General features: G+C 43.7%; 2 protein-coding genes across 3 annotated transcripts in view; both read right to left on the bottom strand.

The window, feature by feature from the left end:
• The window catches only part of EMB2773 (PHD finger family protein), a 133,916-nt gene extending 126,893 nt beyond the window's left edge, over positions 1-7,023 (bottom strand). The window contains exons 1-2 of one of the 2 annotated variants that reach the window (XM_086500944.1): positions 6,661-7,023; positions 6,435-6,547 (exon numbers count right to left, since the gene is read on the bottom strand). In XM_086500944.1, the coding sequence (XP_086357070.1) occupies positions 6,435-6,547; positions 6,661-6,872 (325 nt within the window). In that variant the 5' untranslated portion in view covers positions 6,873-7,023. Of the gene's footprint in view, positions 1-6,434; positions 6,548-6,660 lie in introns of those variants that run through there. The other variant, XM_086500945.1, reaches the window with a different exon arrangement.
• Positions 7,024-15,937: 8,914 nt separating this feature from the next.
• LOC147422915 (uncharacterized) lies at positions 15,938-16,468 on the bottom strand. The gene has a single exon (XM_086500927.1). It carries the CDS (start codon positions 16,466-16,468, stop codon positions 15,938-15,940), a length of 531 nt encoding a protein of 176 aa, XP_086357053.1.
• Positions 16,469-16,725: the final 257 nt, after the last annotated feature.

Genomic DNA, 16,725 nt, shown 5'->3' with positions numbered 1-16,725 from the left:
GCTGTTTCCGCGATACATCATAGGAGCTTCGAGGATATGGTCGATCAGTATGCCACAGATACAGATTTTGCAGATATTTTCACACGGATACGAGATGGGGAGATAGTAGCTGGATACTCCCTTCGGGAAGGCTACTTGATGAAAAAGACTATGTTGTGCGTTACACAGCCGTTGAGGGAAAAGGTTATGACTGAATGCCATTGTCCACCTTTTACGGGTCACCGCGGCATTGCTACCACCATGAAAGGGGTAGAGAGATATTTCTTTTGGCCGAGACTCACGAAAGATGTGGAAGAGTTTGTGCGCAGTTGCTTGGTATGCCAGAAGGTCAAGTTTAACAGGCATAAAGCAGAGGGATTGTTACAGCCTTTACCCATACCCACCCGCCCCTGGGAAAATATTGAAATGGATTTCATTTTTTTTTATCTCCCGAGAATACAGAATGATCACGATGATTTTCTGATTACATGGCACGTCTGAGACGATTCTCTCCGACAGAGACCCCAAATTTATGAGTTGGTTTTGGAAGGCAATTTGGGAGAACATTGGCACGCAGTTGCAGTTCTCGTCATTGTTCCACTTGCAGACTGACGGGCAATTTGAGATTGCCAATTCAGTGATTTTAGATTTATTGAAGTCTTGTATCTCGGATCAGAAGACTCAATGGGAAAAGAACCTATCTTTGGTGGAATTTGCCTACAGTAACACGATACACTCTTCGACGGGGAAGACGCCATGTGAGATTGTTGAAAGTGCTGCGAAGGTTCCATCCTTCCTGAGCACGAAAGATTAGATATTGGAAGCGGATGAATATTCGCGAGATTGGGATACGGCTTTTGCCAAGGTTCGCGAGACTTTGCAGGAGTCTCAAGAACGACAGAAAAAGGCAGCGGATCGCCATCGTCGCGACTTGAAATTGAAGGAGGATGATTGGGTGCTCTTACTTTTGAGAAGGCACGCCTACGAAAGAAAAAGGGAAAGGAGAGGCTTTTTCCAAAGCTTAGTATGCGATACTACGGACCTTTCCAGATCATTGACAAGATAAATGATGTCTCCTTCCGATTGGAACTGCCAGATACTTGGAGGATTCATAATGCATTGCATGTGAGTCTCTTGAACCCTGTTAAGGGTGATGTGCTTGATGATGGGGAGCCTAATGAGCAACCCGCAGAGGAAGAAAACGAGGAGATCCTTGTTCCTGAACAGATTTTGGCACATAATGATACGAAGAAAGGTAAAGTCCGAAGGCGGTTCTTGGTTTAGTTCAAGAACTTTCCTGCATTTGATGCAAAGTGGATGGAGGAGGAGGACCTAGCAGATACTCCTCGGATTGTGAAACTTTACCTCAATGTTTTGGTTTAGCATAGTCTACTCCAAACGGAACCCAGAAACTCAGCTTGGCCGCAGATCTGGTGCAGTGGGATGCACAAGAGGGGAGTTACTCCGCTCCCTTGTCAACAGATGCCTCGATTTTGATACTAAAGTCACTGATGTCTCTTTGAGCTTCAGGGATACTGAGAGCTGACAGTATTCTGCTGGATGACTTTATGAAATGGAATTCCTGATTATGATACTGATTTGTTCTTGACTTCTTGTGAGTGCAGGAACTGATAGACGAAATGACTGCAGCATTTTGGTCTGATTGATCTCGAATAGACATGGTTGCAATAGGGGTTAGTCAATCGCACATCGATGAGGTCCCGATTGGAGATGTGATTGCTAGCTACATTGCCGATAAATCATGGTCTAAGATCCGAATGAATGTTGAATGTCATGTGACGTCCTGTGATGTCATGTGATGTGACTGTCGATTTTGTACATGTGCTAGATGTGTGTTCCTAGTACGTAGGTACTAACAGTCAGTGTCTACTAAGACGGTTTATGGCTTTTGTCGGTTTTGCAGGCGTAATCGCGGTCGATTACAATGCTTTCAAGAGGGGGGTATGTCACAAAGTGATGACGTGGCGGACAGCAGAAACCCTAATTTTCCCGAAACCCTAAAATTCCTGCAAACCCTAATTTTTGCCAGAAACCCTGATTTTCGGAAATCGCGGAAGGCTATTAAAAAAAAAATGGAAAATGATGAGCGACGCGATTTTTTTTTTTTATATATAAAAAAAGAGAAAAAAGACTCTCTAAGAGAGAGAGAGAACTGATGCTTTTGATTTTAAAAGCTTTTGGGGCTCTGCTTTTGGGCATCCCTTGTAACCTTTAAATTAGTGGTGAGGGCCTCACTTCTCAGAGCATCTGGACGCAGAGTCTGAGAGTGAATCCCGACCCACTCTCTTGTACTTTGAATTGATTAATATAAAAAGAAATACCGAAAGGGGCGCCAGTCTTTGGGGCTAATATCTCTAGGCACGGAACTCCGCCGGGCCAGTGTACATCTATTGTGATCTGTGATTTGTTTTGAAGTGGTTATTTGGTGCTGTCGCGGTTGATTCTTGACTTGGAGTGTCCAAGTCTGTTACAGCCAGAATGACCTGGTTGGCGACCAATGCACGACCAGCCAACGACAGATGACGTGAAGACCAATGACATAGGTTCCTGCGAATAGACTGTAGTACGGGTGCAAACTGCTGCTGTGAGGAAACGTCAAATCCAACCTGAAAGCCCAGATATCTACATGTCTGACCTGACTGTAGCCATGTGAAACCATCAGTTACCCCCCAAGTAGGTATGTCATCACTGCCAACCAGTAACCCGTAGGATTTATGCCAGTTAATGCGTGCACCACTGGCAATGCAAAAAACCTCCAGGGCTCCCCGCATGGCATCAAGAGCTACTAGCAAATAGCGCAACATCAGCATAGTGTCATCAGCAAACTCCCAATCGATAAGGTCCGGAGCTGAAGGTACTGGCATGGTCAAGCCACGAAATGCATGACTCTGAGCACGAAGAAAGTCGGACATAGTCTCTCCTACAAACAGATACAGATATGCTGCTAAAGGACATCCCTGACGGACAGATCGAGAGAGCTCAAAACTGTGACTGACACGACCACCAATAGTAATAGCACTGCTGGCAGTCCTGAAGAGAGCGGAAATGCCTGAGATCCATCTCGAAGGGAAACCCATCCTGGCTAATGATCCTTCGAGAAACTCCCACTCAACACGATCGTATGCTTTCTCGAAGTTCACGATAAAAAAGCGAGAGGTTCAGAAGATGATCTGGCCCACTCTACTGCCTCATAAAAAGTGAAGATATTATCTAGTATGCATCGATCCATGACAAAGCCTGTCTGAGAAGTATGAATAATATCTGGTAAGAACGGTCGCATGCGATGGCTGATTAGTAACGCTAATATCTTATAGACCGAAGGGAGTAGGGTAATAGGTCTCCACTGGCAGAGTTGAGTGGTGTCACCCCCTTTCGGAATAAGAGATATAAGACCTGAACAAAGATCCGGATGCATTTATCCTGATGCAAAGATATCCTGACAACCACGAAGCCGTGGTATATGCAATACATCCCAATAGGTCAAAAAGAAAGCTCTAGTGAGGCCATCCTCGCCTGGACAGGAAGATGGATCTAGACTCTCGATAGCAGCATGAAGCTCTGCAAGTGTGAATGGAGCCAAAAAGATCTCTCCCATAGTGTCTGTACAACGACGGTGGATGTGATGCCAGATCTGTTCATGGGCAAGTAAAACCTCAGTAGTGCATACATCAGCAGTGAACAATGCCTCAAAATAATCTACAGACATATCAAGAATAACATCAGGATGCATATGAAGTGTTCCCTGAGCATCGCACAAAGTCCTGAGGGTGGTGCCAGGAGGGCGCTCTTTATGCACAGTGAAGAAGTCCTTATTCACTCATCTCTCTCTCTCTCTCTCTCTCTCTCTCTCTCTCTCTCTCACACACACACACACACGGTCCATGAGGTAATCTTGTTTGTGTCTCCACACAAGGTATCAGTGATCAGAGCTCCGGGTTGCTCCCCCTTTGCTGGGGAATCTTCTCTTCCCCATCAAATCTAGCATTTTCTTTTTGTCAAAAACGTTAGGGAGGTAGTTGCATTTGTATATTGCAGATCCAAACTCCTTGTTGCTAGCATTTTGCCAAAACGCTGGGGTGGTAGGGTGCATGGCTACGTTTCCTTGGATCAATGGCTGCACCTCCGACGAGGCTTATCGACAAGCCTTTGTAGCCCTCTCATAGGCCCTTCTCACCCTTCGAGTGCTACCAAATAATTGTAGATTTATGGGGGCTGATTTCAGCTATTCTGGCATTTCTTGGTCATGGTGCAAGGCAGCCCGCCATCGGGCGTCTCCTAACCTCTCTCATCGGATTTCTTCAGCAGGAGGATAATCACTCTGACTTACTGTCTTGTGACATTGTTGGATTGACACCGTGCCGGCCCAGACGTCTTGCTCTGGCCACCCCTCTTCTCAAAGGATGACAATACCCCTCTTCGCAAAGGATGACAAACGCATAGACATCATGGTCAAGCCATCCCTCTTTTCACACGCGACTATAGCAGAGATTGTTGAGTCCCACTTGGTGGCTACTCTACCTATTGAAAGGACACCATCCGATCGTAGTCTATGCAATCTTTGCTCACTGCTACAACACGTAGTAGAAAGATTGCGGTGCAGACTTTTCAATTTGCACGTGCCACTGCCCCGTCCACTACGAGCTACGAGGCCGCTTCCATTGCATGTTCAGAAAGGGCTTTGGACCACTCTCCAGAGTCATGCGGTATGAGGATAAGAGATGCCTGGGTTTGTTTTTGCTCGAGCTGCGCAGACACAGAGAAAGCTTGATGAGAGGAGAGGCTAGCCAGTCTCAGAGACAGATCACAGACTTCTTTAGAGTTGCCACTGGACACCCGGAGGAGCTCCTACCACAGTAGAGCTTGTCGCCTCACACCAGAGGCACACTGATCGACCAAGCAACCGAGTTGGGGAGATCCAAATGCCCACGACTACGGAGGACTACACAGCATCGACGGAGGCTGCATCAAAGGATTCGGATCACTTTGGCCCGACATGCACGACGCCCGGTCAGACTACTGACCATGGAGGAGATTGATGAGACCTGTCAGCGACCGATGCTGGATCTCTTGTGATCTAGCTATCCCAGCTAGCTTCCTAGTTCACACCTAGCAGTTTAGGATTCCATAGTATTTTATTTTGTCATTTTGTCACCTTGTTACTCTGACTTTGTATCAGATCCACCACATTGTAACTTTTTGGTCTCATAGGTCACTTTGACCTTTTGAAGACGTTAATATAACATTTCATTTCATCTCTCTCTCTCTCTCTCTCTCTCTCTCTCTCTCTCTCTCTCTCTCTCTCTCTCTCTCTCTCTCTCTCTCTCTCTCTCTCTCTCTCTCTCTCATGAAAGTAAAAAGAACCTTGAGTATGCAATGAGCACTCATCCTGAGTTAAAACTTAAATCACCATAAATCATTTTTGTTGCACATTACATCTACTATGAGTTTTTTTTCTTTACTCATTGACTGTAAATTTTAGATGTACTCCACAACCAAGGGTTTTAAATTTTCCCAAAACCTAGTGCTACATACAGAGCCCCCCCTAAAACTAGCGTGGAGGTAAAGTAGACACCAGAATTAGGTTTTTAGTTTACAACTCCCCAACCTTTAAGTTTATACTAGTCGATATGGCATGGGGGTACAACTTCCCATGAGGTCACCCATTCTAGCATTGTTCCTGCACATGCCATGCATGCTTAATTGTGAGGTTTCCACAAACTGGTCTAGCCATCTACACCCCAAAACCTTAAGGTGTAAGGGACCTTCGGTCTAACCGATTTATGCAAGCCTTAAAGCTAGGCACCACTTATAGTTCACAAGTTTAGCTTACCACAACAATTTTCACATTACTACTGTATTTTTGAGTTGTGTGGTCGGGTGGTTTCAGCCAACGCATCGGACCAAGTAATACATGGCCTGAACGTGGCATAGATGAGAAACTACACAACCACTTGGGCTCTAGCAACACCATCCGGGAGGTGAAAAACTTTAATCGGGACGAAGGACAAGTTGCCATACAATGCTTCATATCCAGTGTAAAGCTTAAGACTACCCAACCTTAGAGGAATGATGGTTCATGGTAAGTCTTGAGACTAATCATAAATATGACATAGATATATTATGAATGCAAACTAAGTCACCCTTTCAAAAGAACTACAGCTTCAAGATTCCAGCAATTGTGGTTCACCGTAATTTTGATTCCTGACACAAAAAGTTGAATAATCTAGAGGAGTGGCCTTTCGTGGTGTTGTGTTAAATGGGAACAAGTTCCATCAATATGTGTTACTTAAAAATGAGCATAGCTTAAGAAAGCTGAACAGCATTATACACTTGATGACTTCATAGACTAAATTGTTAGACAGCAAGAGCATTGACAGGAAATCGTACAAATGTTGACAAAATCACTCCTCAGGAAATGAAAACAGATGAATTACCTGTTTTTACAAAGCTGAAGGCCTCTGGATTATGCTGAAGAACTGCAGCAACTAGACTGTTTGAACTCGATAAAATGTGGCTCAAATCATCCTTCAGACCATCTCTTACGGACCTTTATAACAGGCAAAAGTCAAAGCAGAAAGCAAATCTAGCTCAAAAAATGAATACGAAATGTAACTGAGATGGGCAAAGTGGCATAATTCAATGAAGGCAGGCGAGGCTTACAAGTAGTTGATATCAGTGGACGCAAGAAGTTCAGCAATTTTGGCAGCATGCGCGGAGAGGAGAGAGCCATCCCTGGCCTTGGCCTTCTCCGCTGAGGCACGCTCTTCAAACAGAAGCAAATCCTCGCTGGCTGCTCCAAAGCAAATCGGCAGGCTGGGCAGCGGCAGGCTCGGAGCCACCTCTGTATGCGTGGTGTTGGTCAGCCGATACATGGTCCCTTCTTTCTTCACATCCCACAGCGCTCTCTCTATGTCTCTCTCTCTCTCTCTCTCTCAAGCTTGCATTGTGGCTTCGCGAACAAGTCAGAAGAACAGAAATCGTTTACGAGGGCGGGACACTCTCGATTGCATTTTTGATTGCCTTCATAAAAATTTGATTTTGAAGTACAAAAGTCGTCAACAGCTCGTATTGAACCCTAGCCGAGAGAGTGATAAGGGCGCCAACATGGCCCGTCACTCATGGCCGGCTGCAAATGTTTTCATCCCCTCACGGGCAAGAACGAGCTAGACATTAAGAAGCATAATGTGCTCATCGATGGGTTAGACTCTGTTATGGCGAGCCGCTTTCAGCCGGAGCCATGTGGCTGTAGGCACGTGGCTACAACTAAAGAAAGTGGGGAGCAGGTGCGGTGACCCAGGAGGAGGTGTTGGCTTGGGAGCAGTGCTGGAAATTGCAACCCTTCCCACCCTTCCTTAGTGGTCTAGCCCTGCACATGCATGGAACTTTTGTGATAGGCCTTCCCGATGAAGAGCATGCTGTTTAGAGGCCCCTTCCCAATAGACGGGTCCTTTGAAAATAAGCCTTCACTAGAAAGGGCAAGTTTTGAAAATGCCCTTCAAAGATAAATTCTATAAAATAGCCCAAAAAAATTCAAAGTAGAAGGTTGCTTAGTTAAAACATGAGCCTAAGTTCTAAGGTGTAACTCGGATGTGCTGCATTCAGGATTGACTCGTTTTAGTTTGAGCTTTGTGGTGGTAGGAAGTTTCTCCGATAGATTTTAATTTGCTGCCATGTGTCGTTTTGTCTTCCTATCCATTGGACATGTTGGGGTGGGGTGGCAAGGACCTCAATCTGGTGGCATCCACTGCTCAAGATCTGTGTCCAAATATATTGTTTGTAAGATCCTAGTCTTTATGGTGTTTATGCTCCTTGTGGCATGTGATGCATATGGGGTTTTCATGGTCTGTAATGGTGGGTTGCCGATCGCCGATCCATATAAAAGCCAAGACACTTGTAGTGTTTTCCTTCTTTAATATAAATAGCTCCTATTGAGCATTGCTTATATATTAGAAAAAATAATAAAGCCTAAGCTCTAAGGTGGTAAAATATAAGTTCAAATTTATTAAGCTTTGAATCCCACCACCTAAATCAAAGAAGAGATAACACTTTTAATATGTTATTTTTAATGAAGACCTTCAAAAAATCAAAATGTGACAAGATTTGAGAGTGGCAGCTCACTAGTTATGCTTTTTGTACGGATGTAGATGCTTTGCAATGCAAAGTCTGATGCAACCAGACTTGTGATGTGTGCAACGTGCATGATGATTCTAGAATCTAGCGACCTCTAAGCTCCTCCTCTAATGTCCTAGCCTCTAGCGCATGTGTGACTACGGTTGAATTTGGGCATGAATCTTTTAAAGGAAATGAGGAGATATCATTGAGGCTCAAGGAAACAAGTCACGACCTCTCTCTCTCTCTCTCTCTCTCTCTCTCTCTCTCTCTCCGTCTCTCCGTCTCCGCATTTTTGGCCTCTTCATGGCTTCACATGAGAGATGAACACTTTCTATGTACACTTCTTTCTCTGTTTGCACCACGCACTGCCCTCTCTCCTACTTGCAGTTATAGCATGCAAGTAGGAGCATGCCTGTTGAAGGGCCACTATATGCCAAGAGAATCTCGAACCACATCTTGGCCCCTCTACCCTTGCATGAACTTCTGGATCATGTCATCCATGCCTTTGTTGCAATAGGCATTGACCAAGACACCTTCCTCTTTCTTCCTCTTAGAGGGCCTTACCTCATTGAATTGCCTCCCTCCTCTTCCTTTTCTCAGAGGGCCTCACCTCAAAAATGTCCCTCAAACTGGCACACTCTTGCATACTCTTCTTGTGGCACATGTTGGCTAAAGTGAGTGCTCTCAAGAGGTGTGTGTGTGTAAGAGAGAGAGAGAGAGAGAGAGAGAGAGAGAGAGAGAGAGAGACGTGAAAACTAATGGTGATGCTTTTGGGGGGAAGAGGAGAAAACAGAGCTAAAGTATAATATACCAATATACTAAAAATTTACTAACCATCGAATTTAATTAAAGAATACCTAATGCTATCTCCTCTTAAGTATGGAACAATAAAAGATACACCAAAAGCAAGTGAATATTTCATAGGAGCAAGAAAATTAAGGGGTATCGAGTGACAGGTTGGTGCATTTTTGCCTTGCATGATGACGGGCAAAGTGTATGATGGCCCTTCCTCTCCGAAGGCCAGCTAAGGGAATTCCCCTTCCCTAGGAAGGACAAGGGCACCCTTCAATTTCCAGGCCTGCTTGGGAGGTGAACAGGTGCGAAATTGTGAACAGCCATCCTGACCACCTCGATAGGAGGAGAGGCAGCCGAAAAGAGAAAAGCTAGTAAACATGTGTGTGTGTGTGTGTGTCTATTATGGAGAATTGGATTTATGCATAATGCAATTCTCCACGTGGTTGGTGGATGGGAGGATGGCCCGCGAGAGGTGAGGAGCGAAGTATGAGGCAAAGAGGCGCCTTTGAAGCTCGTGAGAGAGAGAGAGAGAGAGAGAGAGAGAGAGAGAGAGAGAGAGAGAGAGAGAGAGAGAGAGAGAGAGAGTCCTTGCCGTACCCAAGAGGCCTGATCAGCCTAAAGCTACTAACAGGAGACATGAGCCATCTCATAGCCTCTTGATTGTAGGACTGGCATGCACCCAGTAGGAGGACGGAGAGGAGGGGAACAGCCTGCAAGCTATCATGTGGTAGAGAATCCCCCCATATTTATCTCTCAGTATTCTCATCTCTCCAAGTAGCTGCACCAGCTCCTTGCAAGCCTTCCAGCTGCTTTTGTGTGTTATATGGCCAAGTGGCTACGCCTTTTTGTCTCCTCTACCCCCAATATTACTTGCAAGCATAATGTGTTTTAGCAGGTTTCTTTCTCGCTAGCTAGGAGGGACCTGCAGCTTTGTCTTGTGATGCTCTTTGTGTTTTGCAGGACAAAGTAGACAAGACTTTCAATTTGTAGATTTCTATGTATTGTCAACAATAAAATCAATTTGTCAATTTTACAAGTTCTTTGAAAATTCTCAAGCAGAAATAGAGTTTTATGTTTGACAATTTCCATAAGTTCATGTTGTTGGGTCTACTTGATGGTTGTACAACATATCGTTAATGGGTGCAATAGTGCAAACAACATGTAAAGGCAAATCCGGCAAATCAACTATAAACATCCCATCTTTGGTCTTTGCTTGCTCCTCCGATTCATCAAAATCCTCGATGTCCCTCCTGTTCTGATTCCTCAAGGTGCTTGGTGTCCCTCTCCTGTTCAGCTTCTCCGTGTCTATCAGGTGATCCTCCAATGGCTACCCATGCTCACCAATAGTTGACAGTATTCTTTTCCTCCATGGTTCTCTTCTCTCTAGCAGAATTGAGTGGTGAGTGCGCATACAAAGTTAGATTGTCACATAATTGAACGATCACATTATGAGTTGGAGGACTATTGTTAGGAGTCAGGGAGTTGGCGCTACATAGAGGTAGCATTTTAAATGAGAGCAAAAGATTTGCCTTCTTTGCAACAGTCACCAATCCATTTTGCGCACACAGAGAACACTCTCTCTTTCATTTGTCTCTCACAATGACTCTCTCTCTCTCTCTCTCTCACCCAAGTGTGGTAGAATGGTTATGCCATTTCCCTCTTGAATAACAGGTCTTGAGTATAACTCTCCTCATTGGATAGATCTTTAAGGTCTCTTGGTATAGTTTCCCACGACCTTAAAATACTCTTCTTCATGAATGTGTGTGTGTGTGTGTGTGTGTGTGTGTGTTTGCTAATAAAAGGAGGAAAATAGTATAACCTTTCCATCACCCAAGTTTGGCAGATTGGTTATGCCATTTTCCTCTTGAATAATAGGTCTTGAGTTCAAGTCTCCTCGTCGGATAGATCTTTAAGGTTTCTTGGGATAGTTTCCCACGACGTAAAAATACTCTTCTTCTTCTTCTTCGTCTTCTCTCTGTGTGTGTGTGTGTGTGTGTGTGTGTGTGTGTGTGTGTGTGTGTGTGTGTGTGTGTGTGTACTAAGGTTCTCGAGAGCCAATGGGTGCACAATGTGTTGTCAACCAGGTCAAGGCACTAGACACGGGGATTGATGAGCCGCAAACCAACATGTGGGCAGGAGGTGAATAAGCGATGAGGGGGACACCCCGAGTAAAAACAACAGGTGCAACAACAAACTCTGTGACATGGCAAGCTCCACCATGCATCTTTGACCCAAAAACGCCCTCAACCTAAAGGCATACAACAATTCAAAGCTCTTTGTTTGCCTCTAAAAATCCAAATAAATATGACACGTGACATGCTCGAGACTCCATGGATCCTCTCTCTCTCTCTCTCTCTCTCTCTCTCTCTCTCTCTCTCTCTCTCTCTCTCTTTATGGTGGTAACCAAAGAAACCGATCGATAGGCCAACGACCTCATTATGTTTTTACATGAGATCATTATTTGTTGTATGTGTTCACAGATCTACACTACTCTATTATGACGAAGAGGATTCAGGGACTCCATGTGGCACAAAAATAATCTCAAGAAGATAGGAGGTTTGTGAGTGGGAGCCAGCCTACTGGAGATGAACCAAACGTTGAAGAGCCTGTGGGTGGGAGGCGAAGAGGCACCGTCACAGAGAGAGAGAGAGAGAGAGAGAGAGAGAGAGAGAGAGAGAGAGAGAGAGAGAGAGAGAGATTATCTACATGCAATGGCTTTCAAATATGTAGCTTGCAAAGGTGAAACAAGGCAAGAGCAAGGCACAAAGTGTAGATCATGCATCATTTGCAATCAACTCCATGTATTTGACATGTAGTTTTGTAAAATTGAGTTTGGGAAGCTCTCTTTAAGGTTTTTTGACTAGAGGAGAGGTCAAGGGCGAAGAGTGAGAGATGCAGGTAGGATTGGGAAATGGCACAACGAGCCCATGGTGGTTTGGTAACGTAGGGCAGAGGCGAATGCCGATACAATTGTTGGTGGGTGAGCTCACCGGTGAAGACAAAGACACAGGGCGGCACAAGGCAAGAGAGGTGGAGTAAGAATGGGGGCATCAAAAGCATAGCTAGGGAGGTTGAATTGGGTGCATTGAGCGCATCAAGATAGTGCTTTATCAAGGTTATGATTGGACGAGATGCTAGGGAACAGGATGGAGCAATGTAAATGTGGCGATGAAGAACAAGCCGGACAACACAACGGAGGTCATCTCGGTAAGGAAGGGGCTACTCTTTCTCTCCCCCCCTCCCCCCTCTCTCTCTCCCCTTTCTCTCTAGCACCACTATTTCTCCTTAAATATTTATCCCTTTCTTGCACGAGCCTTGCATGCGCCATTGTCCATATCTCCTACCTTTAACCTACTTGCATTCTATGGTTCAAGATCTGGTGGGTTTTCTTTACAATGTGAATGTCTATTGTCTCGCTTTGTAGCATGCAGACTTGACTCTTTACCCTCCATTTCTTCTTCTTCTCAAAGCTCATGATCAAGTACTCACGATCCTTTAATATTTAGGTTGATAACTCTTAGTAAATCCCTTATCATCTGCCATATGCTAATTTTGATTGTCAAGTATGAACATATTTTGCAATAGTTAAGGTAGTTAACACCACATAGTTGTTTCGGACATGGGGATTTGAAAGCAAGACAAGGTTTTATGTGTAAAGATAGACATGCCCCATAAAACTCATCCATTCTATGGCAACTAATTGTGGAATCTTCTTGTAAAACAAAAAGCACACTAAAAGTGTGACAAGCTAGCATGTGTGTATGTGTGTGTGTGTGTGTGTGTAGGCATGCACGCATGAGAGAGAGAGAGAGAGAGAGAGAGAGAGAGAGAGAGAGAGAGGGGACCATGTAGGATACACCTTTTTTCTTTTTGGAGTTCAACTCAAGTCTCCACAAATATTTTCATAGCGGTTTTTTCTTTTTGCAGGTGTGAGGGTTCTTGCATCTATAGTCCTCTATTATGGAGCAAGGGGTTCTAGTATAGAAAGGGAAACACCTGGTAGCAAATGCCAAGTCCGAAAACCTTTCCAGTCCCTAGCTCTCTCGATCTTGACTGACCGGCCACTCAGCACACTTTGTCCATTGTTTCGGGGCACCCGTTGTTGAGAGTTGTGGGCCGGCACAAAAGAATCGGGCATTCATGAGAATAGGACACACACACACACACACACACACACACACACACACACACATATAGGTACATGTGTGTATATGTATATGTATATACATGCACACTTAGGTACGTACACACATATATACATACATGGGAACATAGAGACACTCAAAAGCGATAACAAAGACTTGAGAGAGACATGGTGTGAGTGTTTTTGTGTGTGCTCATGAGTGAGCTTGAGAAACTCTCTAAGATTGGCATGTGGGTAAGAGCGCGTGAGACCCCCCATAGGTGTGTCACACGAACTCGAATTTACAAAGGTGTGCGCCTTTCACAAAGCTTTGGGCTTGCTGCCCTTTGTGAATTGTTCTTCTTAGGGCCCACTACTTCCGATACATTAACACCAACTTTTTGTTTTCGCATCATTGTAGGGAGCATTTGTTACATTTTGTAGTAGTGATGTAGGTGAAACTGTCACGAGGCTCATTTTTCTCTTCGTTATGAAATTTTTCCTTCATGTATTGTATATGTGTCGGTCACTCTAGGACAAGTTTATCTTTTTACTAGCACACTTATCACCATATAGTTTTGTGTACCTCTTGACATTAAAAAGTGCTCTCTCTCTCTCTCTCTCTCTCTCTCTCTCTCTCTCTCTCTCTCTCTCTCTCTCTCATTGTGGCTTCGCAAACAAGTCAAAAGAACAAAACCGTTTACAAGGGCGAGACACTATCGATAGAAGTTATGGTTGCCTCTATAAGTTTGCTTTTGAAGTATAAAAGTAGTCAACAACTCGTATAAAACCATAGCCAATAGAGTGAAAAGCAATGAAGCAGTCAACCAATAGCTAAAATGTGGCTTTATCGTTTTTTGTACCAACTAGCTTATCCCCATGGCCTTCCCCTAGATGCAATAGATTTTTCGCAAGCTAGATGGCAAGAACTTCAAAGAGCTCCTTGTGCTCACGCTTCCATGTAGTTAGGGAGAGAATCTCAGTAGGAGGGTCAACTTAACTTATGTGCCAATGGAGGACAACCTCACTAAATTATTCTACTACAGACATCTCATTATCAACTTTTACGTGGGTGCAAGATCAGGTGTACCGCATTTAAAGTGCCCCAAAGATTGGCTAACGTGGAGTTTGTACTATATGTGCTCGCATGGCCAACTAAGATTGAGAGGCTAGAAAAAACACTAGGATGACATAAAAATGTCAAAACCTAGCTTTGGCACATTCACAACCCTAGGATCTACACCATAGGTGAACTAAAGAAATGAAATTATTTCAAATGGATGGAAGGTGGGCTTACCATGCTTAGTTTCCATCAAATTTTTATATAGGCAACTTGATATATGAAATCATAAGCAAAAACTTAATATAATATTTACTATATTTTATTTGAGAAAGTCTAAATCTTTGAGTAGGCTAAGGTGTTTTCCAAGGCAAATCTATTAAAATGTAACCGTCCTTATCTAAAGTTCCTTGAAGAATGCAAGTATTTTTAGCAGAGCATTATCATTAGGATGTTTCATAAAAATTGCTTACATCGAAAGAACATTGCCAATAATCTCCTCTAAATTTGCTTGATTGATATGCAAAACAACTTTTTTTGGATATGAGTGGTACTAAACTTAAAATCAAGTTTTATTTAGGCTCACAAAGTCGTGACAGGGTCTGACATGTCTAATCAAGAGAGTCTTTGCACACAAAAGGTACTCTTTTCGTGAGATCAATTAATTATCATGAGTTTCCAATGTGTTCTTGGCTATGTTTTTGTGTGAACATTAATTATTGGCTTTCAAAGTAAGCACAAATATGGTAATAAGCCACACTCCTTGTATGAAATGCAAGTTTTTAGGTAGTCAAAGTCTACAGTAATCGCCAAAAGAGGGTACACATGATCTTGCACACACCCCTAGCCATCTATTGTGGAAAGATATCTCGACTTCCAGTTGGTTGCAAAAGAAAAGCATACTCATCTTCTCTTAATACATGCATAGTTGAGGACGACTATGGTTTAGGGTCAAGAGAATGGAGTAATTGATAAAGTTTTAAAGGTCCCAAGAAGGTTGTGAAATTATAAAATAGCCTCTAGCTGAGCTGAAAATAGTAGGAATTGTCAAAGTTGACAATACGAAATCATACAATGAGGGGGAGAATACATGAGAGAGAGAAAGAGAGAGACGATTTCTATTGAACCAACCAATTGGGCAATGAATTAGTGATCATACAATGGGGGTTCTTATGGACTAGCTTCCCTTAGGAAATTGTACTGCCCCAAATCATGTCAAATAAGTAAAATAAATACCTAAAGACAAAATAGCCAATAGGCTTAGATTGGGCCGTTCACTTGAGATGCATAAACTTTAACACCCCTTTTGTAGCTCATAGTGGACATATGTAGGGAGACCAAGTCGATGAAGAAGCTACCATGGACACCCCAGCACGAGTGTCGGACATTAGACAAACTTGAATTTGCTACCACCAACCTATCACCTGAGAAGAAATGCCATATTGAGCACAGGGATGGGAATGGAGGGAGCTTTTTCCAGATTTTGGTCAACTAAGCAATTTTTAAAAAAAGCTTGCTTCGCTTCAGAGTCAATTTTTGGAGCGAGTTTTTTTTTAAATCCCTCTCTCTCTCTCTCTCTCTCTCTCTCTCTCTCTCTCTATATATATATATATATATATATATATATATAGATAGATAGATAGATAGATAGATATACACACACACACACTCACTCAGTCACTTGTGTGTGTGTGTGTGTGTGTGTGATATAGGTTCCTCTGTATCCATATTTTCATCTTCATCTCCTTCTTCACTGCAAACATAATTTCCTTCAGTCGCATTAGCAACAAGGTGCTCTCCGTCACTTGTTTGCCTTGAGACATCCATAAAATCTTCCACCCCTTGTTCTACATGTGCTTACAAAGGTTATAGCCATGGTAGTCTTGGTACTCCTTCAAATTTTGAGCCAGTCCATATGATCGCAATTCCTTCTTTAGGACTCTAGATCGTTTAGGCCCTTTCTTGGTCTTACATTTGATGCCTATCAATGTGGCACGCTCTTCCATTTGATCTGCAATTGGTGCAGCCACGTCTTCATTGGAGCCATTGTCCTCATCATCATTTGTGGGTGGAACCCAGAACATAGGTTTCTCTATATGCATAAAGTCTTCCACCCATTGTTCTACATGTGCTTTCTTCTCCTTCTTTTGTTTGGCAAGCTTGCATAAAAATTTTATGCCATTCATATGCTTCCAAATGGCATCCTCATGTTTGTTCCATAAGCCTCCCGTGAACTTAGTGGAGGGCCTTTGCCCAAACATATCGAGGTGCGGATTTTGTTGGGCAAGGCAGAGATCAAAAAGGGCCCTACGACACTTTTTACTACAACCATGTCCTCCTTCTCCACAGTGAGCAGCTCGTGGACTGTCTCCATGCATCGCACTCTGCCCGGCTTGTCCACCAGCAACTCCTCAAAATGGACCTCTCCCATCAAGCTCAACATCATAGAAAACTCCCCCCTCTCTCTCTCTCTCTCTCTAGCGTCTGATATCTTGGTTGATGAGGCAGCTAACCATTATTAGTTGGCCACGGATGCCGAGCTCTACCCCCCCTCTCAGCTTGAGTTAGGGAGTGCGAGTGAATCGGCAGAAGCTGTTACCCTCGCCCACCTCCTGTGAGCTTGTTCAATCATCTC

This window comes from Adiantum capillus-veneris, chromosome 26, assembly GCF_014529385.1.
Source record: "Adiantum capillus-veneris isolate H3 chromosome 26, ASM1452938v2, whole genome shotgun sequence".
NCBI classification, from domain to species: domain Eukaryota; kingdom Viridiplantae; phylum Streptophyta; class Polypodiopsida; order Polypodiales; family Pteridaceae; genus Adiantum; species Adiantum capillus-veneris.
Note: the sequence above shows the minus strand (reverse complement) of the source record. Positions and strands in the feature narration are given on the sequence as shown.

Coding starts and splice junctions, on each gene's coding strand:
- LOC147422915 (XM_086500927.1), bottom strand. CDS start 16,468: ATGCATGGAGACAGTCCACGAGCTGCTCACTGTGGAGAAGGAGGACAT.